The sequence below is a fragment of the Trichosurus vulpecula genome, chromosome 7 (genome assembly GCF_011100635.1).
Source record: "Trichosurus vulpecula isolate mTriVul1 chromosome 7, mTriVul1.pri, whole genome shotgun sequence".
Taxonomy (NCBI): domain Eukaryota; kingdom Metazoa; phylum Chordata; class Mammalia; order Diprotodontia; family Phalangeridae; genus Trichosurus; species Trichosurus vulpecula.
This window is the reverse complement of record NC_050579.1, coordinates 190978063-191005235: the sequence shown is the minus strand read 5'-3', so window position 1 is coordinate 191005235 and position 27173 is coordinate 190978063. Positions and strand designations below refer to the sequence as shown.

Sequence of the window (27173 nt, the reverse complement as noted above, 5' to 3'; positions counted from 1 at the left end):
AAGAGAAAAAAAGATCAAGTGTTGCCTGCAATGAATGTTACTTTCTTTATTCTATGAGGCAGTGAAGAAATCAAGGATTTAGAGGCTCATGTACACAGGCTGGCTAAATGGAAGACTAGCTGTCCAAAGTTCCACCCTTGGCATCAAAACCTGGACCTGGGAGGAGATCTTTTAGCAGAGCAAAAATAAAATTATGGTTTTGTATTGTATACTTCAGTGTTTGGGAACAGCTGGTAAAAGGCATCAAAATACTTCAGTAAGCAATTGGGAATAGCCTCTTTCTTTTTTCCTAACTTGGAATTCCAGATTTATGAGTTTATCACATTAGAGTCACTGAAATGAAATTAGAAAAATCAATTACCACTGAAATTTTTTTAACAAGTCTTCAATATGTCAGAGTAAATATCTTATTGCTCCAAGCAATAGATTAGGAAAAAAATAGATCAGAAAAGCAAGTAGTTCTAACACCATCTCAGCTGGTCAATTTTCTTCAGCACTCAGAAAAGTATATTTTGCTCTCCTCTTGTTATTCTCCTCCTGCCCCCCCAGATTTATTCACTATCCTGCGAGTCCTGGGAGAGACCAAATTTACTTTTCAAAATGCCAGTCTCCCTCCTTGTTTACCTCTGTCGCTCGGTAGCACTGCTCTGCAGAACACTCCGCTTTGCTGGTTGGGTTACTTAGAGCAAAAATGATGGGTCGCTTATTGAAGGAAGCCATATCCTTGAGTATCTGTTCTGTGAAAGCACCACCAACTGCGGCAACTCCTGATCAAGACAAAGTGATAAGGAACATTATTACTTCATCCATAAAAAAAACCACAAGAATATCCAGAAGAGCAATGAGGTGCTTTGTTATAATTTTCTAGAACTGGCTTAGTTAAAATATAATCTTTCATCTTAAACTACAGTGATAAAAAGGAAAAGTTCGTAAGTGTAAATGGTTTTAAAGTGCTACTAAAAGCAAGGAGTTAAATACACGACTGATAACATGTTAATATTGGACTTAAAGGGAATCTAAATTTGTATTTTTAGACATTAAAAGAAGATGAGAATATGAGCAATATGGATTTTCTGCCTGAAAACAATTCTGTGGATGCGATTTAGCAGGGTGGGAGCCCTGATAAAAAGTAAAAATGTTTTAAAAAAATACAATTCTGATCATTAAAAATTATCACTTAGCACATTTCAACTCTAAGGTATCACTCCCTTGGAGGAAACCTAAACAAGAAGAAAAAAGAGGGAGGAAGAATGAACTTTAAAATCTGACAATCTTGAAAAAATATTTTGCAACAATAAGTACAAATAGTAATTTTTGAAAACAATGATGACATCTTATACAAAGTGAAGTTAAATAAAACAAATTCCCACACTGGCCATATCAAAAATCTGTCTTATTCCGATCTCTAGTACATCACCGCTCTATCAAAGGAGGGTAGCTTGCTTCAGCATTAGTCGTCTGGCATCTTGGTTGGTGTGACTACCTGCTTTCTCCTTAACCACTCTACTATACTGAAACTGTACCCTAGAAAGTAACCTAATGGGTTAGAGCAAATCTATTGTCCTTTTCTTGATTTCTTTTTCACATCTGATGCTAGTGATCCCTTTAAATTCATTAAAATTCATTTCTTCTCTTGACTTTCATGATGTTTTATTATTCTGGTTCTCATCTCCCTTTTCTTAAAAAAAAATTCTGAGTTTGACAACCTTCAACTAAAATGAACACTTCCACATACATAGTAGAAAAGAAAGAGTGCCTTGTATATTTACAAATCTTTACTGCAACTGCTTGCTTTTCTTCTTAATGTTTATAATTCAATATGTAACTTAAGTATATAATTAAACATGTAACATAAAAAGCTGTCTTGTTTATCTTTGCTTCTGGCCATCTGTTTTCATCTGAGCATTTCAAAAACATATTTCAATGACTCTTTTCTTTCTTTTCCTATTCTTTCCTTTTTGGGGGGGCAGGGTACATAGGGTGCACTCCAGTCTTCAGCTTTCTTCTCACTACTTACCCCTCCAATGAAAAAAAAAAAAGAAAAACAAAAGATCTGTTACAAATATGCATAGTTCAGCAAAACAAATTACTGAAGTGGCTATGTTGCAAACATATGACTTAATCTACAGTTTGAGAATGAATATATCCCCCTGGTGGAGGCTTCATCATCATCCCTCTGGGAAAGGAGTATTTTAGGAAGATAAACCTAACAGTGAGTGGTATGAGGGTACTTTGGGAATGGGGAGAGTTATGACAACTACTTTGATCTGCCAGGAGTTCATCTTACACTAGGATCACGAATGGTGTGACAATGAAAGATTACCTGGAAACGTGATTTTTGTAAGGATATTCTTGTTGGTATACAGCACAATTCTAAAGTAAAAACTTTAAAAGATGTCAGGTCTTCTTACATCTTACACATCTCTCACCCCTACTCTGTGATCTAGTAACACCGGCCTGCTGGTTGTTCGTCAAGTAAGACACTCCATCTCCTGTTTCTGGGAATGTCACTCATGCCTGAAATGTTCTCCCTCCTCATCTCTGCCTCCGGGGTTTCTTCAAGTCCTACCTAAAATCCCATCTCTTACAGAAAGCCTTTTCCAATCTCTATTAATTCTAGTGTCTTCCTTCTGTTGATTATTTCCAATTTATTTTGTATATAGATTGTAAACGGTCATTTGCATCTTGTCTTCCCCATTACATCATCAGCTCCTTGAAAACGAGGACTAACTTGGACATTTCCTTGTGTCCCTGGTGCTTAGCACAGACACTTAATAAATATTTATCGATTGATTGGCTGGAGGAGAAAGCAGGAAATTGAAGGTAGGGAAATCAGTTAACATGCTATTATGCCAGGTTTGATGCAATGGATGGCCTGAACTAGGTTAGTGGTAGTGAAAAGGAGAGGGAGAGAACTGTGGAAGTAGGAATAGGACACAGTAAGTGATTATATTCAGTGGACAAGAGAAAGAGGAAAGACTCATGATCACTGAGGTTTTGAACCTGAGGAATACTCATACTATTTAAAGGGTTAGTGAAACCACAAAACAAGTTTTTTAGGGAAGGTGCTAAGACTGGTTTTGGGAATGCTAGTGAACATAAACAGAAGACTGATAAGAAAGAGGTCTGTTCTAGACACTAGTAAGTCAACTACTAAGAGAGAAGAGCTGTAACTCTGGGAGCAGATGTGATTGCTAAGAAAAAGCGTGTGGACTGAGAAAAGGATTGAGGGATGGAAGAGATGTAGTGACCATCTAGCATAACCATCTCTTTTAACAAAGGGGAAGAATAAGGCCCAGCAAGGTGAAGTGGCCCATCCAGGCCACAGCTATTAAGTATCTGAGTTTCAACTCATATCTTCCTGATTCTGAGTCTGACCCTCTACCAGAAAGTGAAATTCACCAACTCCATTAGTTTTCAAGAAAGGTAGGAACAGACACAAGAATGATGAAGTTCAATTAGGACTTCACTGTAATGTTACTATGAAAAGCCTGTTAACATGAAAAAGTGATATTGCTCCTTAAAACAATTCAGAAGAACCAAGAGAGCCACAAAATATAAATATTAATACACCTATTGTTTCAACATTTTTTCAACATAATACAGAAAATATTTTTCAATGAATTGTTTTTACTGATGACACTAATAGCGAGCAGTTAAGAGTTCTTAAAACAAGAAATTAAAAGGTGAGGGGCTATAGAAAAAGAGATGATTCTGACTCTTTTAAATATATAATCAATAATTCACATACGGCAGTTACATACAAGTAAACCAATCACATGCAAAACTAATTAATTAAAGGTATTGTTACCTATAAAGACTACCATACTTCTAAGCAAATTCACGATACTCTTAATTTCTACTTGAAAGAAACAAGCACATAATTTGTCTTACTTAAAAGCTATTAGTCACTATTAACAAAAAAACTGCATTTTATATATATCTTCTATTGTGTCTCAGGTAATCTTCATCAGCACCACTGAAAAACAAATATTTGGGATTAGGGCACAAAGACTAACAAATTAATAGTTATCTTTTGGGGTCATCTAAACAGAAGGAAAACTTATGAATTGTTCTTCCTTAAGGGGAACATTAGCTAAAACACATGCATACGTAAAGCTTTCACTTGTTTCTCTTCAATTTCTCTCTACTCATTAAGGACATGTAACTGAAGTCCATTATCTGATTTTTGGCTCTTAACACATTAATGGTTTTGAACAAAGGAAAACACCATATACTGTTAGCAAGCAGTCTCATGCCTGCTTCAGTGCTGCTTTAGTAATGGACATTTTAAAGTTTTATGCTAATCGTCCCAGTAGGACTGAGACAACAACATATGCTTCCTTCTTGCCTGTGGTTGTATCATGGAAGACACTGAGATAAAATGAAGTTTAGTTTAAAGAGAATAAGGAAATAATAAGACCTAGGTTTCAGTCCAGGTTCTATTCACTAACTAGCTATAAGTAAAAGTTACAATTCTTTGTGTCAAAGAGCTTACATTCTAGGTGGGTTATCATACTAATAGGCAGTTAAAATTATCTGAAACAGCTCGTGTTTGCATAAGATGATAGTATTTGAGTACCAAATTTGGCGATTTCTTAAGATGCTGTTCCTTTGAATGAATCTATAACTTAATTTTTTAATTTTATAAGTTCAGAATTGTGTTTAGTAAATTACTGCTGAGCTGGGGTTAAACATGAATAATTCTTTCCCTAATAAACTCTAAGAACAACAGACAGTATAATTTGAAACTAAAAAATAAAATATGTAGAAAAAAAAGTGGTGTTACCTATGAGGGCAGTTGGCTTTATTTCTTGGACAATCTCTTCAAGGTTATTCATTTCACGATGTTCATGGACAAATTTCTCCTTTTCATGTGTTAAAGAAGCACGTCCCTAAATAAAGCAAATGAAAATAAATGATGAATCTGCTAAAATGGACACGAACTAAAGAAACATCCTTTTAATCCACACAATTCTTAACCAAGGCTTACACTTCACTTTTATTTTTCTTCACTACTTTAATTTTTTTATTTTTTAGCATTCTTTTTTTTTCCGAGGCAATCGGGGTTAAGTGACTTGCTCAGGGTCTTACAGCTAGTAAGTGTCTGAGACCAGATTTGAGCTCAGGTCCTCCTGCCACCTAGCTGCCCCTGATGTTTTTTTTTTAAATTGAGTTCCAAATTCTCTCCCTTCCTATGGAAAAAGCAAGCAATATGCTATCAATTACACATGTGAAATCATGTAAGCCATTTCCATATTAGCCATGCTGCAAATAAAACAAAAATACAAAACAACAAAAAGCAAGAAACAAAGAAAGTTAAAAAAGTATGCTTCAATCTGCATTCAGTTCATCAGTTTTGTTTCTGGAGGTGGACAGCATTTTCCATCATGAGTCCTTTGGAATTATCTTGGATCACTGTCTTGACCAGAGTAGCTAAGTCTTTCATGGTTAATCATGATTGTAATATTGCTGTTATTATGTACAATGTTCTCCTGGTTCTACTCATTTCAATTTTCATTAGTTCACATAAGGCTTTTTCCAACTGCTGTTTTCAGAGCTAGCTCTGGAAGTTTGAAATTTTGGAAGTACTTCCAAGATTGGGGAACAGGTGTAGTCACTGCTCTCCTGGTCTGAGCTCTTGTCCTTATCCTGGAAGGGCCCCCTAATCCCTTGCAGCCACAAGCACTACTGCTCCTCAGAACCCCTGCTTCCTTGGGACCAAAAAGATATTGCTCCTTAGGGTCCCTTGCTCCTTTGGGACTGAAAGTAATACTATTCCTCAGGGACCCTGGTCCCTTTCGACTACAAACATTCCTCTCTGCCCTAGAACTCTGACCCAGAAGAGGGTATGGGCCATGGAGCTACCAAACAGTACCCAATCCCATGCCCAGTGTCAGTTCAGATTACAGGGTTCCGCTGTAATCTCTCTCTGATCAGTTGCTAGATCCCCTTACCACCTCTGGCTTGAGAGTCCCTGAAGCTGCTGCCGCTGCCGCCAAGGCCAGTCCCCACCACCACGTCACCTCTCTTTCTGACTTCTTAAGTTGTATTAGGCTGCCAAAAGCTCTCACTTTGAGCTTTTGTTGGTCTGCCACTCCCGAATTCAATCTGAGGTGTTATTTTAAAGTTGTTTGGAGGGGAATCTATACTTGACTTTCAAAGTATTATAATTATCACTCAAGATTTTCCTCCATTTTCCCAAGTAACATACCATGATGGTTAAGTGACAAAAAATATCCTGATACAAAATGTGAGGAAAAATAAACCATAATAAATGCCAAGGCATGGTATTCATTAACAAAAATGCCATTATATAGCTTCCATAATGGTGGATGGGGGTAATAATAAAACACACAGCAGGTATTATGGAAATTCAGAGGAGGGAAAGATCATATCTTTCTAGGAACTCACTTTTAGCAATCTTACCTTGCCATCTGATGTTAAGCATGGCTCTTAGGCATTGACACTGCATCTATTTTAGAATATGAATATGGCATTTGTTATAGATTTAAATCTTCTAGTCTTATGGAAGATTGAGTACTTTGGCCAATTTGTACATCAATTGATAACTTAGACTGAAATGGGCATAATGATGTCTGCGTGCTAAAACACCACCCCCACTTTTACCCCAAAGATGTGGTTTCAAGTCATTTTGAATCAAACTTTGGAGACAACTCCTTCAAATAATTCCAGAAGATGGCACTCCAGTTTCTATAAACATTAATCTGAAGCAATTATATGATGCTTTTCAAAAATTTTGACTCATCACACAATATTACACACTAACATACTGCCCTGAAAATCAACAGGAAGAAAAAAATAAAATATGTGCATTTATAGATTCCCTTTTACTTAAGTATTTTAGCCACATATATAAAAGACTAAAATTACCTAGGAGGGAAATATTAGCTGAAATCTTAAAATCATTTATAGATGACAGATTTACAAATGAGAAAACTGTGAGACTCAAAAATTGTTCTGTCAAAGAAAATCCAATATGGTTGCTTTATCTCCCATCTGAAAACTGCCTTTACTTTTGTTTCTGTTTTCTTTTTCCTAAAATGATTTTTATGAAAAGTATGATTTTACATTTATCTGATACTTATCATGGTCCTACTGTTACCTTGGCTGTTCTGCAAAAGAGTTAAGAACAAACTTCAGGAAGGAAAGCACTGAAGACATGGGCTATGTGCCAGTTCCAGCCTTGAGTTATTTGACCCATTCGCTAGAATACAATTTCTCTAATGATGATTTATACAGAAGTGATTCTGGGCCATTGCTAGAGAAGGATGGAATTTGCAATTCATGATCACTCTGGCTCTTCATCAATGTCCTCCCATAAGGTTCAAACTTCTGCAAATGCCAAATGAGTTTGTGGTCTGATGAGATGGACATCTCCCTGTGGGAACCATGAAGCAGCTAAGAAAGTAATGATTTTCAGCCCCTGGCATTCTGAAACGAAATGATGACAGTTTTGGCTTCTTACCCTTTCCCAAAAATTCATATTCTCCATCGTGGGTGTACATGAAGAAAATGGCTGTGGTTTGGAATCATTCATAGCCCTATACAGAGCTATGAGTACCCACATTATGCCTTCACTAAGTGTGGTGTTGCTGTATATGAAGATGCTCACCTACTCTTGGTAGAGTGAGCATTCTAAATTATTTTTCAGTAGTGAATGATAACGAGATCGCATTAACCACCTACATATTCTTGCTTCTGAAGCCGTGGAAGAGAGTTTCTACGTCAAACTTTTCATTTTAGCTTCATAAGCACCATCTATTAACACGTCAGTGGCCCAGACATTTCCCTGACTTATGAAGGTTTTTCTTTACTGGGGCTATGGTGTCATCTGTGACAAGGACTGAGCGTTTGTGCATAAGAGAATATATATTCTGTGACACATAAACTAGGCAGCGCTGCCATTCGTCCTTCTCAGTTTTTATCCATTTTTTATCTTTTACGCTTTGCTTAGGCTACTGTCAAGATTAATTTTCACTCTCTGAACACAAACTAATCAACAAAAAAAGGAAGAAATTCAGTAGTATTCAGGGTAGCAAAAGCAAGCCAACATGGTAACAATAATTCCCACTGTGTTATACCCACAAGAAAAGCAGGCTCATTACACTTACAGGCCAGTATTAGAGTTTGTTTGCAAGTGCATAAGGATGCCACAAATTTGGGATAACCTACCAATGTGTCTAGGGCAATAGAAAACAATTATTAAAACAATCAAGAGAGAATCCATGTGGAAAGACTAATTTCACAGATACTTTTCAATTTAATTCAATAAACACTAAATAATTAATGCGTCTGAATCTGTTTTGAAAATGGTAACAATTACATGATAATCTAGAAAGGCAGAGTTCTCTCAAACTGTTCTTTTTTTTCCTGAGTACAGAAGATATGATGGCAGGCAAATTATGTATTTTAAATACCACTAACACATCAGTTTCTCTTCCTCCTGCTGCTACACACATGTAAGGAGATACAGATCAGAAAATTAATTTCAAAAATAACTAGTAACCTCTAAGGAATGATCATTTGTAGAACAGCTAAGCCACGGTGCAAAAGAAACAAAGTAAAAGAAGGCAGGTTAGTTCTGAAAGAATAGGTCAGGAAAAAGAGTATTTTTCATGAACAATCTACTCTATTAATTATAGTACCACTGTGGTCATCTGAATGCTGAAACTTATAAAAAGGCTAAAACTTGGCCAGAAAGTTTCACATCTAAGTAAGATACTAATCACTAACAGACTGAGCCCCAAATGTTTGAATTTAAGTGATGACTTAAAAAAGCTGAATGAATGTTTGAAAAATGCTTGTAATCATGGAATGATGATCCGAGAATTCACTGAATGGTTCTATTTGCCAACAACTAAGGCACAGAGAGAAGATAATCCCACTTCCACAGATGCTTTCTGTATCTTTTCCCCAAGTTGTTCTCAGACTTGTGTGTCATAAATTTGTAATTCGATCAGTTTGATAGCCTTATTTATAATCTGTCACTACAGGACCATCTCTAATTTTGGACTCTACAGGTTGTTCCATTAAAAAAAATACATCGTGAATTTTTTCTACATTTAAGACTCATTTTTGACTTTCATAATTTTATTTTGAACCTAGTCGTTTTCTGTCAACTGAGTACAGACATAGTTTTACCCCTCCCCTTCCCCTTCATTTCCTATTTTCATCATGAAAAATTTGTTTCGGAGATTTTACTTGAATTCTTTTGGTACAGATCATCTGAAGACATTTCCCACCTTAGATCCTAAAATTCCAAGTATATTAGAATTTTATTTTATTTATTCCTACCTCAGATATTTATTAACTATGTAACTAACCCAAGGCAAGTCACTTAACCTGTGTCTGCCTCTGTTTCCTCATCTGTAAAAATGGGGATAAATAACAGCACCTATCCTCACAGGGTTGTTGTGAGCATACAATACTATGTATAGTATTTCACAAACTTTAAAGCACCACAGAAATGCTAGCTTTTATTATTACTACTAATGATTATTTAATTTTCCTTTCTTTGTATTCTGGATTTTCATTGTTTCTTAGTTTTAGGTAGAAGTTGTAATTTAAGTTGAATGATTTATTTGCTTGTCTCCTAAAAGATAAGAATGTTTGTGGCAAATATAAAAACTGCTCAAAGTCTTGGGATGATGTTTAGAGTTTCATGAGCAGTACAAATAATTTCCAACTAACTACCAATAAATACATTTCTTTATAAAAGGACAAGAAATCTTCTTCCACAAATTCTATCTGAAATTTATAATGTCTTTGCATATTTTTTGAAGAGCAGAATTGTATAAGCGTAAAAATAAATCACCGGTTTTTTCTTGTGCACCAACATTTTTAATCAATGACTTGGACAAAGGCATAGGCATCCTAGTAGTTTAGCAGGTGCCTGAGGCCTGAATTCTAGTGGAAGATTAGGACTAGATATATATTTTTGGGAGTCATCTTCAAAAAGATAATTAAGCACATAGGAATTGATGGGATCACTCAAGGTGGGGTAAGGTAGATAATAAATAAAGAAATGTGCAGTCGGAGAGGTAAGAAGAGAACCAGGAGATAGTGGTGTTATAGAAGTGGAAGGAGGAGGTATGTAGAAGGTGGCTGACAATGTGGCCAAAAGATGTAAAGAAATAAAGTTGGGTAAGTACTGAAAACAGGTCATCAGATCTGGTAATTAAGAGATCACTGGTAAACTTAGAGAAAAGCTTCATTTGGGGCCAGAAGCCAAATTGTAAGGGGATAAGAAGTGACTGGGTGGTGAGGACGGAGTGTATCTAATTCTAGGATTTTGCCAGTGAAATGGAGGAGAAATAAAAGATTATCACTTTAGGGAACAGCACGAGAAAGTGAAGGTTTTTTTTAGGTGGGAGAAACCCAAGCATGTAAGGAAATGACTATCCTATTTTAAGATTATTGATATTCTCTTCACATTTGTTTTAAAATGTATGTTCTGGAAGTAAAAGTTAAAACCCCCTTTAACAAGAAAGGGTATAGTAATACTTGAAAAAAACAGCCTTAAAGCACTATGTAAAAGTAAATTATTCTTGTTGTTATATTGGTCAAAACATCATTCCTTTCCTCACTTTCTCTCATTTCCAGCTTTTCTCTATTGGCCTACAAACATGTATGAGTCTTCTCCTTCCTAAGAAATGTGCCCCGGTTCATACTCCCAAGCTATCACTCTCTGTCTTCCCCTTAGCTAACAAAGGAAAAGTGAGTTGGGAGTACTCTGAAAGCTAGGAGAGCGTAGGGAGGGTAAACTATCTGAAAAAATTCCCTGAGGGTAGGAGGGATGTGCCATTCCCCCAGCACTTAGCACTGAGCCTGGAACACAGTTGGTGTTGAATAAATGTTTTTTAAATTGTTGTTGAATACCAGCTTAGGTCTCAACAATTAGGGAGGTAGAGAGGACCTGAGCCATGTGGAGAAGAAATCTAACTGAAATGTGACTATCACTAGAGCTAAATCAGACCTGATGAAATCATGTAATTGCTATTTAAGACATATGGTAATTTTTTAATGTCTTAAGCCAAGCTGCATGGAACAGAAAAAGCCATATGGAACAAAATAGTTTCCTCTCCATCAAAAAGTATGCTGGGGAGAATGCTCTGAGAGTTCATTGGAAATGTTCAGAAGGGATACTGATGCCTCCTTTCTCTGAAAATATACAACGGTATGGTCTAGTGTGAACAGCACTAAACATGAAGTAAGAAAAATGCTCAAGTTTTATAGCCTCAGAGTTGGAATTACCCAGGAGATGAAATTGAGACCCAGAGAGGTCAGAGACTTGTCCAAGATCACACAGATAATAAATGCTAATTTGGGCCCTCTGACTCCAATTTTAGCACATACTACCATGCTACATAATTGTTGACTCTGACCTTAGGGAAGCATGAGTCTCAAATTTCTTCATCTGTAAAATTATGTTAAAGATATTTACATTGTTTATAGGGCTATTGTTAGACTGAAATGAATATTTCAAATGAAATGAAATTACATGAAATAATTTTGCAAACAAGAACAGAATGTAACTTTAAACTACAATTATTGCTAATGCTAATTACAACAACTAGTATTGATATTAATACTACTACTAGCTTTTAGCTCCGAAACTACTTTGAGTCCCTGCACTCATACTATGTATGTAGTTTAGAAGGTTCTGATACTGATACAAGTATACAAAATGAATAGTCTGCTTAGGTCTAGAATAATAATAGAATAATACTTGGATTAAGCATAAAAAATTCATGTCCATAAAAGAATGGTGGTTAGATTTCTATAAATCTTGCTCTCAATGGTCCACCACTCTCTTACACAATCTAATTCATGAGTAGATAATGTTTAAATAATTTTAATGAATTTTGTACTATAGAGTCATATATTTATAGGAAAGGGGGAACCTAGTCACCTGCAGTAATCAGATACTATCATTCTACTGAGGAAAGACATGGATTGTAGACACAGCACCTAGAAGTAAGCAATCTCTTACGTATTGGTTTTACAAATCCAGCCTGTTTAAGTGATGGCAAATATCATAAAACATTATAGCATAGTTGATCAAAAAAATTAACATTTTAAACGGTCAAAGTTCAGATTTATAAATTTTAATTATCCTTGATTTTGCTTTTCTAGTTACTGACATTGTTGGAAGAATCAAAGAAATTCTTTTACCTGCGTTCTACCCGAAAAGCAAACTTTACTGTAGTAAAGCAAAGGAATGGTTCATTTTAAATACAACTTCATCTACTAAGTATCTTTTTCTAAATGCCAACATGTAACCCATAATGTAGAAGGGTAACTAAAAATATGGGCAGAGGAAGCAACTAAATTTTGTTGTCCATTTTTATTATAGCATAGAATTAATTTAGTTGATTAACTAATGCCAAAACAGACTTAATAGACTTAATAGTTTCTCTGGTTTTGTGGTTTCCTGTCTCCTTTTTTGAAATTCCTCTAAATCCTAGCTATGAATGGCAGTTCTACTGACATGCTGATGATTTTCTCAATTCTTCTCTACTTTCCATTATACTTTTAATCTACTAAGGCCATTTTTGAGTAGTTTTCACCAGTTAATGACCTTGTTTTCCATCAAAAACTCTAATGAACATAAAAGAGCATCATGATTGCTTCATGAGGCAGAACTGTGAAGACATGTTCGAATATTCTCAACAAATATTATAGGTTTCAATTTACTTTAATCCTTGATGCTACTGAATTATTTCTTATCTTAATTTTCTGTATAATGAGGCTGTTCCCACTGTAAATACTTACCATAAGATAAAAGTATGACAGAAATATGGATGACAGAATGTTTCTGATAGGAAAACAAAAAGCATATTAGGCATATAGTTTGGTGATTATAGGTAATACGATAGTTTAATAATAATTTTTCTATTTTGCTATTCAAGATTCCTAGCTATGGAAAAGCCAAATAAGGCTTTTTTTTTAGCCTTTTTAAAGCTTTATAATCCTGATTTTTCTATTACAGAAAGTTCCATTACAAATAAAACAATTAACAGACCTCGGGAAATGTTATAAATGCACCTATATCTAAACAATCAGGATAACTACAAAATAATTATGCAAATTCCAAAGGAAAAACAGACCACTCATTTGAGATTTGTTAACTCTTCAAAACGAATTCTAATAAAATTAAAGTGAAAAAGCGAAATGACTTCAGTTCTCATGTTTCTTTTATATAAAGTAGCTCATGAACTATTAGACATATAACCACCTTTAAAAATATGGAACTTTCTTTATCTTGGCACATGGAACATATACATTTCTTTATGTTGGCAAGTTAAAGAAATGAGCTAAGAGTGACTGGTGAGGTTTACCAGCAGTTTCATGGTTATAACCACCACTGATAATACTGTAGAGACCAGGGAATTTAGGACATGGGTTCATTCAGTCAGCATATACAAAAACTGCCCGAGATGTTAAATCTGTTTATTTATGCAATATAGCTGAATTCAACACACACACACACACACACACACACACACACACACTCAGCATTGAGTATTACTAAAGAAAGCTAAAATAAACCCCCTCTTGAGTTCATAGATATTTTACACTCCTTAATACCTTTCCCCCTAAACTCCTCTTCCTAACCTCTTTTATTTCAGTTGAGAGCATAACCATCTTTCCAGTCACCTAGATTAATAGCATAGGAGTCATCTTCTACTTTACTCCTCCTTTCTTCTCTAATAAATTACAAAGTCTTGTTAATTCTTCCTCCATAATACCTCTTGTAGCCCCTTCTTTCCACTCACATGACCACCAGGCCCTTGTTACCCCTCCTCTGCAATTGATAGTCCTAAAATACAGGGCAGACCATCTAACTTCCTTGCTCATAAGGCTTCAGAGGCTCCCTACTGCTACTAGGATATGAATTTAAATAACTGTTTGGCATTTAAAGCCCTTCACTGTCTGGTTCCAACTTATCTTTAAAGACTTATTTAACATTACTTCCCACTGCCCATCTTTTGTTCCAGCTAAACTGCCCCACTTGCTGGTGCCTCTATCCAACATTCCACCTTCTCCCTCCGTGCCTCTGCCCAGGCCGTCTTCCATGCTTACAATACTTTTTCCTTCCCAATCTGCCTCTTGGAATCCCCAGCTTCCTTCTACATTCTGCTTATGTGCGATTTCCTACCAGAGGCCTTCTCTGATCTTTTCACCTGGTGCTTGTGCTTCAATAATACCCCCAAACTATTTTATATTTCCTTTGTTAAAGTTTTGTAATTATTTATTATGTGTATAGATGTTGCTTCTCCCCAAAAGAATGTCAGCTACTTGAGAAGAAAGGTTCTTTTAATTTTTGTCTTTGTATCCTCAGTACTCAGCATTGTGCCTGGCACATGCGTAGCAGATCCTTACAGATAAATGTTTGTGGAGTTGAACTGAATATAAAATTTTTCATTTAAGCATGGAAAGTAGCTTGTGAATTCCTTTCTTCAACCTATCCATGTGAGCCCATGAGTTCATGAATGCTGGCACTACACTCAGTGGTACAGAATGCAACCTATTCATATCTTCTTGTTATGGGCGATTATTTCTCATGCTTTCTCATAAATTTCTGCAAAAGATCAGTCCAATGAACTAGAGAAATCAGATGATCATAGATACAGTACTAGAAGGGACCTAGGAGGTCATCTAATCCAACTTCTTCATATTATAAAGAAACAGAGTCCCAGGAAAGTTAAGTGATTTGCTTATAGTCACACAGGTATTGTGTTAGAGGTGGGATTAGAACCCAGGTGCTCTGACTCCAGAGCCAATGTTCTTTCCAATATACCATTTCACCTCCCTAGGTCTTTTTCATTGGTTCAGGAAAACTGCCTCCACCAATAAAGCTTGGCAGCCACTGATTTAAAATTTATAGTTTTAGGAGTTACTTGGGGCACTGTGATATTAAATGACTTAACTACAGTTTGACAGTTATAGAGGCCTTATGTATATGTGTTCCTCACTCAAAACAGCCCTCTATCCACTACAATATACTGCTTCATCTGAAGAAATTTAGTATTAAAATGAGAGGTTTGGGGTTCAGGGAAAGTTTGGAATCGATGAAAGCACTGTATAATCTCCCAAATTCCATTCTAGACCCTCCTAACTGAGCACCTTCCTATTCTAGGTTATTTCATTCACATACACAATGCTTATCACTGTGCATGTTATCTACATCATTCCTGTGAGACACCAAAGGATTGCACGTTTTTTGCTTTCTAAAGACTAGAAATCACACATGAAACTTTCTTTTTTTCAACAAGTCTTTCTAGCTAAAGCTGCTAAAGAGAGATAGATTTGATACTTGTTACTGAATGTTTTACACACTGGATTCTTATTCATTTAAGTGGACACACATACCTGTCAGGAAAAATGGCAAATTACTGATTAATTTTCCTAAAGGTCCACAGAGTAAAGATTTATTTGTTTTTCTAGAGCTGTTTGACTTATAGTAGCACAAAGAGTGACTAATTTGGCATAGATAGTTTCCAAGAGGCATTTTATTAAAGTTTGCTCAATTACTTTCTTTTAAAACCCTAAGTCCATAATTGAGAAAAAGCAGCAGAGTAGCTGGTTGAAAGGATGCCTTTCTCATTTTATTTCTGCTTTTTTTCTATCCCACAAGCACTGCCATTTGGGTCCAATTCAGATAGCGAGCTTTTAAAAAAGGGATTATTTCTTGGTGTTGTTCACTTTGGGTGTTTAACCAACGGTATCAAATTGTGGCCCTGTGATGCCAGTAGAGGGGTTGAGCCAGGATGGTGGAGAAAAGAGAAGGGCATGGTTGAGATCTCCCAAATTCTGCTCTAAACAGCTTTAAATAATGCCTCAAAACAAAGTCAAAACAAAATGACGAAGTGAGACAATTTTCCAGCCCAAGACAACTTAGAAGGTTGGAAGAGAAGATCTATCATTCTGCAGTGGGAATGGAGTGCAGTATAGTTACAGGCTATGCCAGTACAGGCCAAGCAACAGGAAACCAGCAGCAAGCCTTGAGGGAAATTCAATCAGTAGCAGCTGCTTCCATTGTTCTTAGCCCATAGACAGTAAGGGGGTCAGACAACTGGTTAGAGGATTATAGGGGTCTCTACTCTGGCACTGGTTGCAGGACTCTGTTGCATTACCCATACTTGAATCTAGGTTGAAGTCCTGGGTCATAGTCCCAGAGCGAAGAGGGGCACTAGGCCATGAGAATTTGCAGCTGCAAGGGAACGGGGACCCTGGTCATAATTCCAGAGCAGAAAAGGATGCTTGTAGTTGTTCACAGACTAGAGCATAGGCCAGGAGAGTAGTAAACACACTTCTCCTGAGCCCACACCACTTTGGAAGAACTAAAAGCTTATAAACCCCAAGCTCTGAAAAAAGCTGCACAAAAAACCTGAAGCTTGGGACAGTGTCTGCTCCATCCTGGGAATACAGCCCACCTTTAACATAATGCTAAAAGTCAAGAAATAGGCTGGAAAGATAGGCAAACTACAAAAAAAGACCCTGACCACAGAAAGTTACTATGGTTACAGGGGAGATCAAAACACAAACTCAGAAGAAGACAACAAAGTCAAAACTGCTACATTCAAAGCCTCAAAGAAAAATGTGAATTGGTCTTATGCCAAAAATAATTCCTGGAAGAGGTCAAAAAGGATTTAAAAAAATCACATAAGAGGGGCTGAGGCAAAATTGGGGAAAGAAATGAGAGTGATGCACGAAGGTCATGAAAAAAGAGACAACAGCTGAGTAAAGGAAGCACAAAAAATATTGAAGAAAATAACACATTAAAAAACAGAATAGGCCAAATGGCAGAAAGAGGCACAACAATCTAATGAAGAGAGGAATGCCTTAAAATGCAAAGTTAGCCAAAGAGAAAAAGATACATAAGAATTCACTAAAGAAAAGAACTCTTTAAAATGTAGAATTGGCCAAATGGAAAAGGAGGTACAACAGCTCAATGAAGAAAACAATTCTCTTTTCTTTCTTTTTTTTGGGTGCAAATCTTTTTTGTCTTTATTTGTGATTTATGCACTTGTCTGGTTCATACACTTACAGTACAAACTCTAGTAACCTGCCACAAAGCATTAAAGCACAATATGCCTATTATTCCTTAGGTATCTGCATTTTTCAAGTTTTAATATTTATTCTTCTACATCCAGACTGTGTTGCCAGTTCTTAAATTTAAAAAAAAATACACAAATGAGGTAACTATATTCTAAAAATGCAGATGCCTATAACAACCATGTTACTAGGGGGAAGGGAATTTTTGGAAAAGGAAGAAAGCAAACAAGTTCACTTGGAGGGAATGTAGTTGTTGCAACAATTCGGCTAGCAGCTGTTGTGGGGGTGATAGACCAACCCAAGCCCAACAACAAGAATGCTGCCAGCACAGGTTCTTTTGATCTGCTTTACCAAGGAAAGCAACATTAAGGGGTAAACAATTTTATTTCAATCCAACATACAAATATCATTCACTTAGTTCAGGGGGAAAAACCAGCACCCTGAACTTCAGAGCAACTACAAACAAATTACAAACATACATTATAAACAGACCAAATACAATTCATAGTTACCAAGAAACCATCAACATCTGGGTTGATGTGCCAGGAAGCTCTTACAACAGCTGCCCAGAGTCCCAGGCCAACACTCTTCCAGGAGTAAAAGCCTCAAGCAAATAGCTCTGTTCTCTCTTTTCATACAGTCTTTGGACATCATCAAACATCATCTGACCGAACAGAACTTAGGCGAATACTGTTGGCTCTGGTCTTAGCAACTCCCCTTAGGGCCCTGGGGGCTTCACGCCCACATTAGGTTAGCACCTACTGATTAGGGGTTTGGGCCTGGGGCTTTGCACCTAATTAGACCCAATCAAAGAGACTTATTTAATTTATCATTCTAAAACAGTAAAAAAGTCCCAACTTAATTGATATTACAGTGGTTCAAGTCTTTGGATTAAAAAATAAACAACACAAAACCCCCAAACTTTCCCCAGAGAAGCTGGTCATTATGGAATTTCCGGAAAACCCCTTTTTTCCACCAAAGGGACCTTAAAAATCCCACTCCAAATATTTAAAAATCTACAGCTAACAGGATGCCACTAAGTGGCAATCAGCAGTCAGAAGAGAAAGGATGTAGGTAGCTATCTCACAGCACAGCATATTTAGCTATTGGTTGATCAGTAAAACCACTGGTGTACCAGATGTGCTATTAAAGATGAGGGTAGGAGAGTATTGAAAACACTACCTGCCTGTTTGTGAGAGGGCTTTCATGGCTAGGAAATTTTCTAACCAGTACATAAATTCTAGCACATATCTCTTTCTCTTTCTTTTTTCAATGTTTAAAATAGCTGAATTTAAAAAAAACCTGCAAGTCGATACAGTCACAATAGGAAGTTACATGGCAAGGACCACACAAACACACAAAAAAACATCAAGACAATGCTATTGGTTCAATAGTATTCCAAGAGGCTAGGAAACCTGCTAACTTTGAAAGCCCTAGCAAAATACCACGCTTGTTTATAAACCACCTACTTATAAGACCACACTTTGAATCCTTTTTTCCTTTCCGTTCTTCTTTTTTTGCATGTTACAAATAGGGAGCTTCATCACATCCAGCCTTAAGCATTTTGCATCTCTTTGGCAATCTTGTAGCTGATTATCTTGTTCCAGTGGATTCTGGTGAGGGTGACTGGAAGCTGCTGGCTTAAGGCCTCGAATGTGGTGTCTGACATCATCTGATAGTTCTCACTAATTGCGGTCTGATACTCATTTTCGGCATGTTCTGTGATTTTAATAAAATCCTTGGCAGTTTGTACGTCATCAGTAACAGTTAGAGAATCCTGTACATTTCTGTGACTAACCCACTGAACATTGCCGTCTTCATAGGAACGGACCTGAATCTTTAGCACTCCAACCACCTGTGCTGTAGGCGGTGTGATGGTAAACTTCCACTCTGATCTCCAACAACCATTCCACAAGTTTCTAGGCTGAAATTGGTGGCTCTCATTACAGGCAATAATAATCTTTTGCCCATCATTGGAATAATGATCTTTCACATAGTCCCTCAACGCATTGTCACACGATTCCCTCCATGACTTCAGAACTTCATCTGTGTCCTCAGGTTGGGGGTCACTTGCTTCTTTCCGTAAGTGATCACACTTAAAGGAAACCTTATTTCTTGGATCTAAAAATGTGCCACTACGCAGGTCACCATGTTCTGTAATTAAGACCTGGTCAGCATATCCTTCTATCTTCAATGGAGTGAGCTGATCCATATACTGAGCGAACGCATGAGCTGCCCCTTCCCTGAGAAGACTGTCATTGTTAAGTAGTAACTGGACATCATTAAACACTTCATTAAATTCTCCTGGGGGAGCATGAGTGATGAACTTGACAACTACTGTACCTTCTCCTCACCTGACATCTGATCCTCAAAGTCAGCCATCTTGGGCTGCTCTGGCCCAGTCTAGCAGCTGGTGCCAAACAATTCTTTAAAAATTAGAATTCGACAAGTGGAAGCTAATGACTCCATGAGACATGAAGAGGCAATAAAACAAAATCAAAAGAATGAAAAAATAAAAGAAAAGTGAAATATCTTACTGGAATAACAACTGACCTAGAAAATAGATCCAGGAGAGATAATTTAAGAATTACTGGACTACCTGAAACCCATGATCAAAAAAAGAACCTATACATCATCTTTCAAATTATCAAGGAAAACTGCCCTGATATTCTAGAACCAGAGGGTAAAATAGAAATTGAAAGAATCCACCAATCACCTCCAGAAAGAGACCTCAAAATGAAAACTCCCAGGAATATCAAAGCGAATTTTTCAAGCTATCTATAGTCATATCACTATTGATTAGAGAAATGCAAATTAAAACAACTCTGAAGTACCACCCCTCACCTCTCAGATTGGCTAATATGACAGAAAAGGAAAATGACAAATCTTGGAGGGAATATGGGGAAAGTTGAGACACTGATGCATTGCTGGTAGAGTTGTGAACTGATTCAACCATTCTGTAGAGTAATTTGGCACTATGCCCAAAGGGCTACACAACCATGTATACCCTAGCAGTACCACTACTAGATCTGTATCCCAGAGATTCAAAAAAAAAAAAAGGAAAAGAACCTAGATGTACAAAAATATTCACAGGAGCTTTTTTTTTAGTGTTAGCAAAGAATTGGAAATTGGGGGCAGGCTGATTAATTGGAGAATGGCTAAGTTATGGTATGTGATTCATCTGGAATACTATTGTGCTATTATATGAAATGATGAGCAGGATGCTTTCAGAAAAACCTGGACTTACATGAACTGATGAAAAGTGAAGTGAGCAGAACCAGGAGAACATCATATACGCTAACAGCAATACTGTATGATGATCAACTGTTAACGACTTAGCTATTCTCGGCAACACAATGATCTCAAGACAATTAGGAAGGACTCATGATGAAAAATGCTATCCATCTCCAGAGAAAGAACTGGTGGAGTCTGAATGCAGATCAAAGAATACTTTTAAAAACTTTCTTTTTCTTTTTTTTTGGTCTGTATTTTCTATCATAACATGACTACTATGGAAATATGTTCTGTATAACTGCAGAGAAAAAAATTTTTCTTTCTTTTTTTTTAAAAGAACAACCAATTTGATTAGTACATATTTATTATGGTTAATAGAAAAAAAGATTTACCTTAACTATTAATCCTTTTGAGTCAACCAACCATATCCTTTCAATGGCTTTCTTCTTGGATATCCCTTCTTTTTCCATGGCCATAATAATAAGGTTTGCAATCCCCAGGGCAGCCTAAGAAAGAGTTATCATAAACTGAGGCCATAAAAACGAAAGATTTTTAAGCTTTTATCTTATAGAATTTTATTGAAAGTTATAATTTATATTATTATGTCTTGATAATTAAAAATGCACAGAAAAGGATTCAGGTGATAAGCCACTATACTTTTACTCCTACTCACATAGGGGGAAAAGTAATTTTTCCACACTGAATAATCTAAAAAGAGTAGTATTTGGTCTTCCTCTTTATACAATTAATATTATGTTTACCAACAGTGTTTTAGCCCTACAAAACGAAATGTAATAGTGAATCACCACTTTTACTGAGCTTTACTGACAATCAAGACTGGATTGAAAGAAAATGTTCAGTTAAAGCTAATAAAATCTTACATAGTACTACCAGAACCACTAAATTATAAGGCCTACATATTCAGTGGACAAAGACAGTTAGAAAGGGTTATGGCCACTTTACGAAAAACCAACAAAATTAGGTAGAAATATGAAAGAAACACACTGATAAAAGTTCTGTGTTCTCAAAAGTTTATGCTTTTAAGCATTTGTCTGCTTTCTTAATTTGGATAAGTTTAGGATGTGATTTTCTTTTTTTTTTTCTTTTTTTGGGCAGGGCAATTGGGGTTAAGTGACTTGTCCAAGGTCACACAGCTAGTGCATGTGTCAAGTGTCTGAGGCTGGATTTGAACTCAGGTCCTCCTGACTCCAGGGCCGGTGCTCTGCTCACTTCACCACCTAGCTGCCCCTAGGATGTGATTTTCAATAAAACAAGAACCAACCTGTTGTATTTAGTAAATTCTATGAAATGTCATTAAAAACCTATGGAATTTCAAAAAAATTCTCAAAAGTAAAGAACAGCCCTATTTTTTAATCTTTCAACTATGAATCACTCTTTGGTACTTTCTGAGTATCCCAAATTGACCTTTTCCATTTACTAGAGCCCTTTAGAAACTCAGAGAATAGAATTACCAAACTGAAATGCTGTACATAAACATTCATCCAAGATGTGGTAGAGAATTTAAACCTCAGCAAATAGTCATTTCAGCTTTGACTTTTCTTGTGCTTCATAATTAATATGCAATAAATTGATGACTTTAGCTAAGGTGAACCAATGTGTATCTTAGTTTTTGCTTTCTGTATGTTAGTTGTTAATGTTTTCCATTAAAAATTCTAGCTTCAAGCATCTATAAAAACACGAGCAATGTTTATTAAAAAAAGACTGTCTCCTTAAAAAGCTCCACAAAGAGGGTAGCTTTAAACATCCATAACACATACAGAATCCATTTTTTTCACTCAAAATCATATTAGACTTGGAATTATAAGCTTAAAAAAAAAGAAGCCACAAATCATTTCTCCATTCCCCTTCTGATTTTATATTTTATCATTCCAAACATATCTGGGCAACTTGCCTACAAGAAGTTCAAATTCAGTTGATATTTTAATTCTGTATCTAGGGATGGACTGCTATTACTGGAATCTAGCTTTTCCTTTCTTAGATGATTAAAATACATAAAAAGATAGCAAAACAGTGAATAACTGTGACTTAACGGACAGGTCCTGCCAGCAATTTAGGATGTTTTGCATATGAATATTGAGAATACACTGGGAAACCCAATACTCCTCTTTTTCTTTAGAATTTTAAAGTTATTTTGAGAAAATTGCTTATTGGATGATTTAATATTTTAATTACATGTTTCATAAAGTCCTTCATATATATTCAAGGAATAGAAATTTTTTTCATCAATGTGTGAATGGGAACAATGTTTTTCTTGTGAAAATAAGAAGGTACGTTACTTACCTTGAGCATCCTTGAGGAAAGACATAGTAAAATTTACTATAAATCTATCACTGTACCTCAGACGTTATTAATAATTAAAACTATACAAAATGATGCTGATATACCTCTCCAGCTCCTTGGAATAGAATTGTGTGATCAGATAGGTTGTTCTGAGTAATACGCAGAGCTGCAAGAAGACCCGCAACTGCAACAGATGCTGTTCCTGCAACAGGTAATTATTTTGTTTGAATAATATTCAAACAGTAATTAGCCAATTACTAAGCTGACATTCTTTGTTATTTAAAATAAAAAATCAGAGAGGTTGTGAACTGGGAGTGCCCTCAAAGTTTCTGGTTTCCAACCTTTCTTAATCAGTATTTTCAGATGGTGGTCTAAAACCACTTTTCAAGTACTCTGAAAAGATAAAATAATCCTTTAAAGTGGATAAACAATACAATAAATAGAACAGAATGCCTGAGGGTTTGAAATATTTTTCCCAATATACAGTCTAGTTAATAATGGCTTCCCTATCCCTCATTCCTAAGAGGTTTCTAGACTGTAGGGCAGAGATTCTTAATCTGGGATCTCTGAACTTGTTTAAAATTTTTTTCTTATAAGTACATTTCAATATAATTGGCTTCCTTTGCAATCTTAAGTATCTTATTTTAAAATTTTAAAAACATTTTGGAGAAGGGATCTGTAGGCTTCATTGTAACTTGAGGTAAACATCTGAATGGCTTTAATTCAATGTCAATCAGTTTAAGGCAATTCATTGTTAGCCAGCTGTGGCTGAGATGCTTTCTACTCCAGTGTTGGAGGTCTCACGAATGTCATCCTAAGATTAAGGCTTGCATTAATGTTGTGGTTTGCTTGAGAGGAAGGGTTAACTTGCAGAAGTATGTGTGTCTGCATCTGTGAGCCCATGAGTGTATGCACTGTGACATTGATGGCTTTCCATTTTCACTGAAAAAAGGCTTTTTACATGACGGTCCTGGAATTTTTTTCATTTTGAAGTAAGCACCTAGTAAAATCAGATCCTTCCCACCTATCCCATTTTTGCCTGTGGCATCAACATTCTTTGTATGTCAAAGATTAGAAGTCTTGGCTTTGTCTCTGGTTAGTTAACAATGGTCTGAATTCACGGCTATTTCCTGGATATCAGCTGTGTTGACTATGGAGCAGGTGTAAGGTAGTATTTGTACTAGGTTGAGATCTAGGAAATAATTTTCAACAATGACTGATTTTTTTATATGTGTATGTGTGTGTGTGTGTGTTTTCAAGTGCTAATGGCTGGTGTTACAAAAAAAAAGATTCCTTACCCCCTTATTTTGTAATAGGATGTAAATATTCAGTTTAATTTAACTCAATTCACCTAACATTTAGGCATTAAAAATATACAGATAAAGGCATTTCTGCCTTGAAGGAGCTTGCTATTTATGTAGGAGAGGAATGAATATACAAATAATGAGGGAGAATCAGTGAGATAAATGTAAACTAGTCCAGGAAATATGCTATGAGAAACCTGAGGACGGAACACTTTGATCTGAGAAGTCAGAGAAAGTTTCACAGAAGGGGTCATGTAGGAATCTGGTCTTAAGGGAGATGAAGACATCAAGAGAAGAAAAAGGAGGAATTAGTTCTGGGCACAAGAGATAGAGCAGTCAAATATATGAAAACTGGAGAGCCCAGATGAATCAATTAATTAATCAACAAACATTTACTAGGCATCTGTTGTGTGCTAAGTACTATGTTAGACACTGAGGATACAAGTATAAGATTTCTATTCAAGCATGAAAGGAGGAGAAAGAAAATAGTCTAGAGTGGCAGGAAGATAGTATGAGGTCAGGCTGAACAGGCAGGAGACAGACTGTGCAGAGTTTGGAATACCAGGATCAGAAATTAATACTTTATTTGGTACTCAGTGGAGAATCACGAAAGGTTTTTTTTTTTTTTAAACATAGGAATAGTGTTATGACCTCAGACAACTGTGTTAGATGCATTGGAAAGGGGACAGCCAGGAGGGATGAAAAGTTTGTAGAAGGCTCTTGCAATTACTAAAAAAGGGATGAGGGCCTGAACTACCATAGCTGTAATGGGAATGGAGAAAAAGAGTCAGACTGGAGAGCTAGTGTGGAAACACAATCAGAATTTGGCAAATGATTGGATGAGGGGAGTGAAAAAGAAGGAAAGACAGAAGAGCCCAAGGTCAAAAGCCGGGGTGGCCTGTGGATAGTTGTATGTTAAGAGAAATAGAGAAGATGAATGAGGAGGGGTATGTTGAGGGAAAATATGATGAGTTCATTTTTGGGCATGTTTACTATGATGTACAACGGCAATTCAGACAAGCACGCTGTCTGAAATGAGAGCCTGAAGCTCTAGGAAGAGTTTGGGAGTAGAGATATGGATTTGGGAATTTATCTTCTCAGAGATGTGAATTGAAATTACAGGATTAGAAGTAAAGAAGTTTCATAGAAGCCTACGAAGGAGAGGGTCTCAAGAAAAAGAGCATGGTCTAGTGTAAATGACATGAAGAAGACTAAGAATATGAGGATATAAAGAAGACAGGAGATTTAGAATAAGAAGTTCGCTAATGACCTTGAAGAGACTTGAATCTGTAAAATGGTGTTCAACTATGGATTATCACTGTTAACAATTTTCCCTCCAATTTAAAAAAGTTATTTACACTTCCATGCATGCTAACACAAACTCTGAAAGCTGAGCATAAAATAATGAATCCAAGAAAATGGACAATTTGACACATTTAATGATACACATAAACTTTACTACATTATAGCAGTAATGCTTACATATAGTAGTAGTAATTAAGCAAGAAGTTAATGTGGCTAATTATAATTAGCATTATTTTATAAAACTCATATTTTTTCTTCCCATTTAATGATTATCAATGTTGACAGTTTTTCTTGATGCCATCTAAAGTCTAATTACGCAGCCCTCTTTCTTCTCTCCCTAAACACACACAGGTCCTAACCCTGACTACACAACAGATGAAGTCATTCTTTACTTGAAATGCTCACTTATCCCCATCCTATAGGTGAGATTCCTTGTATTATCTTCATATCCTACTTCTCACCCTAAGGATTTTTGAACTAGCTGCTCCCTTTTGCAATCTGCCTAGCCATAATGCTTTGGATAGCTTTACTCAGAAGAGATGAATGGGTATCATTAATCGGTAGTTCAGGCCCTCATCCCTTTTTTAGTAATTATAAGAGCCTTCTACAAACTTTTATGCCTCCAGTCTATCCCCTTTCCAATGCATCTAACACAGTTGTCTGAGGTCATAACACAATACTATGATTGCACCATTCCTGTATTTAAAAAAAAAAAACAAACAAAAAACCTTTAGTGATTCTCCATTGAGTACCAAAGTATAAACTTCTGATCCTGGCATTCAATAATTTCACTGCAGTTAGGTTGAAGAGACTCAGGACAGGGCTTGTTAAACAAGGAGAGGAAGGGGACCAGTGAGAATAATCTTTAGTTCTCTGATATAAAGTAGTCTTGCTTAGGGAAGGGGAAGAGGAAGGATAGGAAGAGGCAAGGGAGAAGAGAATCTAACTGGGCTCTCAGGAAAGAGGTGAGAGGTGAATCTGGAAGGAGGGGACCAACTGAACAATCCTCCCCACCCCCACTTCCAGAATTCTGGTTAGCCAGGCAGCCACTGATTCATCCTTAACAGAGTAGCACAGGAAAATTTTGTTTAATTTTTTTCCCTGAGTGGCAGGAGAATTGTATGATATTGTAATTCTCTCAGATCTGTCCCATTCTCTCTACTCACACAACCATAACATTTAGGACCTTATCAATTCTCATCTGCATCATGCATTATGATGTGGCCATCCACCAATATGTTGGTGGATACCATTATTCTGGTAAAAGAAAGACCCAGAGCCTAAAAGATATCTGAAACCATTCAAGAGTTTAGCCTAAGCAAACACATAAGTAAAACCAAGTAGATGAAGAATGTCTATTGCCTAGCTTATGACATGCAGTTGGATGGGCAAAGTCATAGAACCTGTCAATCAGAATATTATACCAACTGAACAAACGGATAATGAGTTGGGCCTAGAATTAAACAGGAGAAGAGAAGAATAGTCTGAAAAACTACAAATGACCCTTTAGTGCTCCAAAACTTCTCCCAGAATCAGAGGCCTATATTTTTAATGCCAATATTATTTAACAGTATTGTTGTATGGATGATACTTATGGAAAACTCATGGAGTTCTCCAAAGAATTAAAAATAGGTATCATAAGTCAAAGGGCAACGGAGAAGCATGTGTTAGGTGTGAGCTGGCTACAGCGCATAAAAAGCAAGCCACCATGAACAAGAATCAGCTTCAAAGATGTCATTAAGAAGACATATGAGCAAAAAGAGAAGATGGGCTAGTTATGTGAGAAAGAAGGACAGCTATGGTGATCCATCAATACTCTCAGGATATCAGGAGAGTAGGGAAGACCCTTCACAACAGGCTGACCTCCTGTGGTGAAATTAAGGGAACACATAGACAAGAGCTTTTAGAATTTCAATTTTACTCATTGGGAAAGTAGCAGTTGTA

The 27173-nt window shown here is 36.4% G+C and overlaps 1 protein-coding gene and 1 pseudogene across 1 annotated transcript in view; both read right to left on the bottom strand.

Moving 5' to 3' along the window:
• ME1 (malic enzyme 1) overlaps nucleotides 1–27173 on the bottom strand; it is a 290382-nt gene that overhangs the window by 17401 nt on the left and 245808 nt on the right. The window contains exons 8-11 of the mRNA XM_036766983.1: nucleotides 22725–22822; nucleotides 20712–20825; nucleotides 4790–4895; nucleotides 625–767 (exon numbers count right to left, since the gene is read on the bottom strand). Of these exons, the coding sequence (XP_036622878.1) occupies nucleotides 625–767; nucleotides 4790–4895; nucleotides 20712–20825; nucleotides 22725–22822 (461 nt within the window). The remainder of the gene's footprint in view (nucleotides 1–624; nucleotides 768–4789; nucleotides 4896–20711; nucleotides 20826–22724; nucleotides 22823–27173) is intronic.
• Nucleotides 18641–19467, bottom strand: LOC118856596 (annotated as a pseudogene).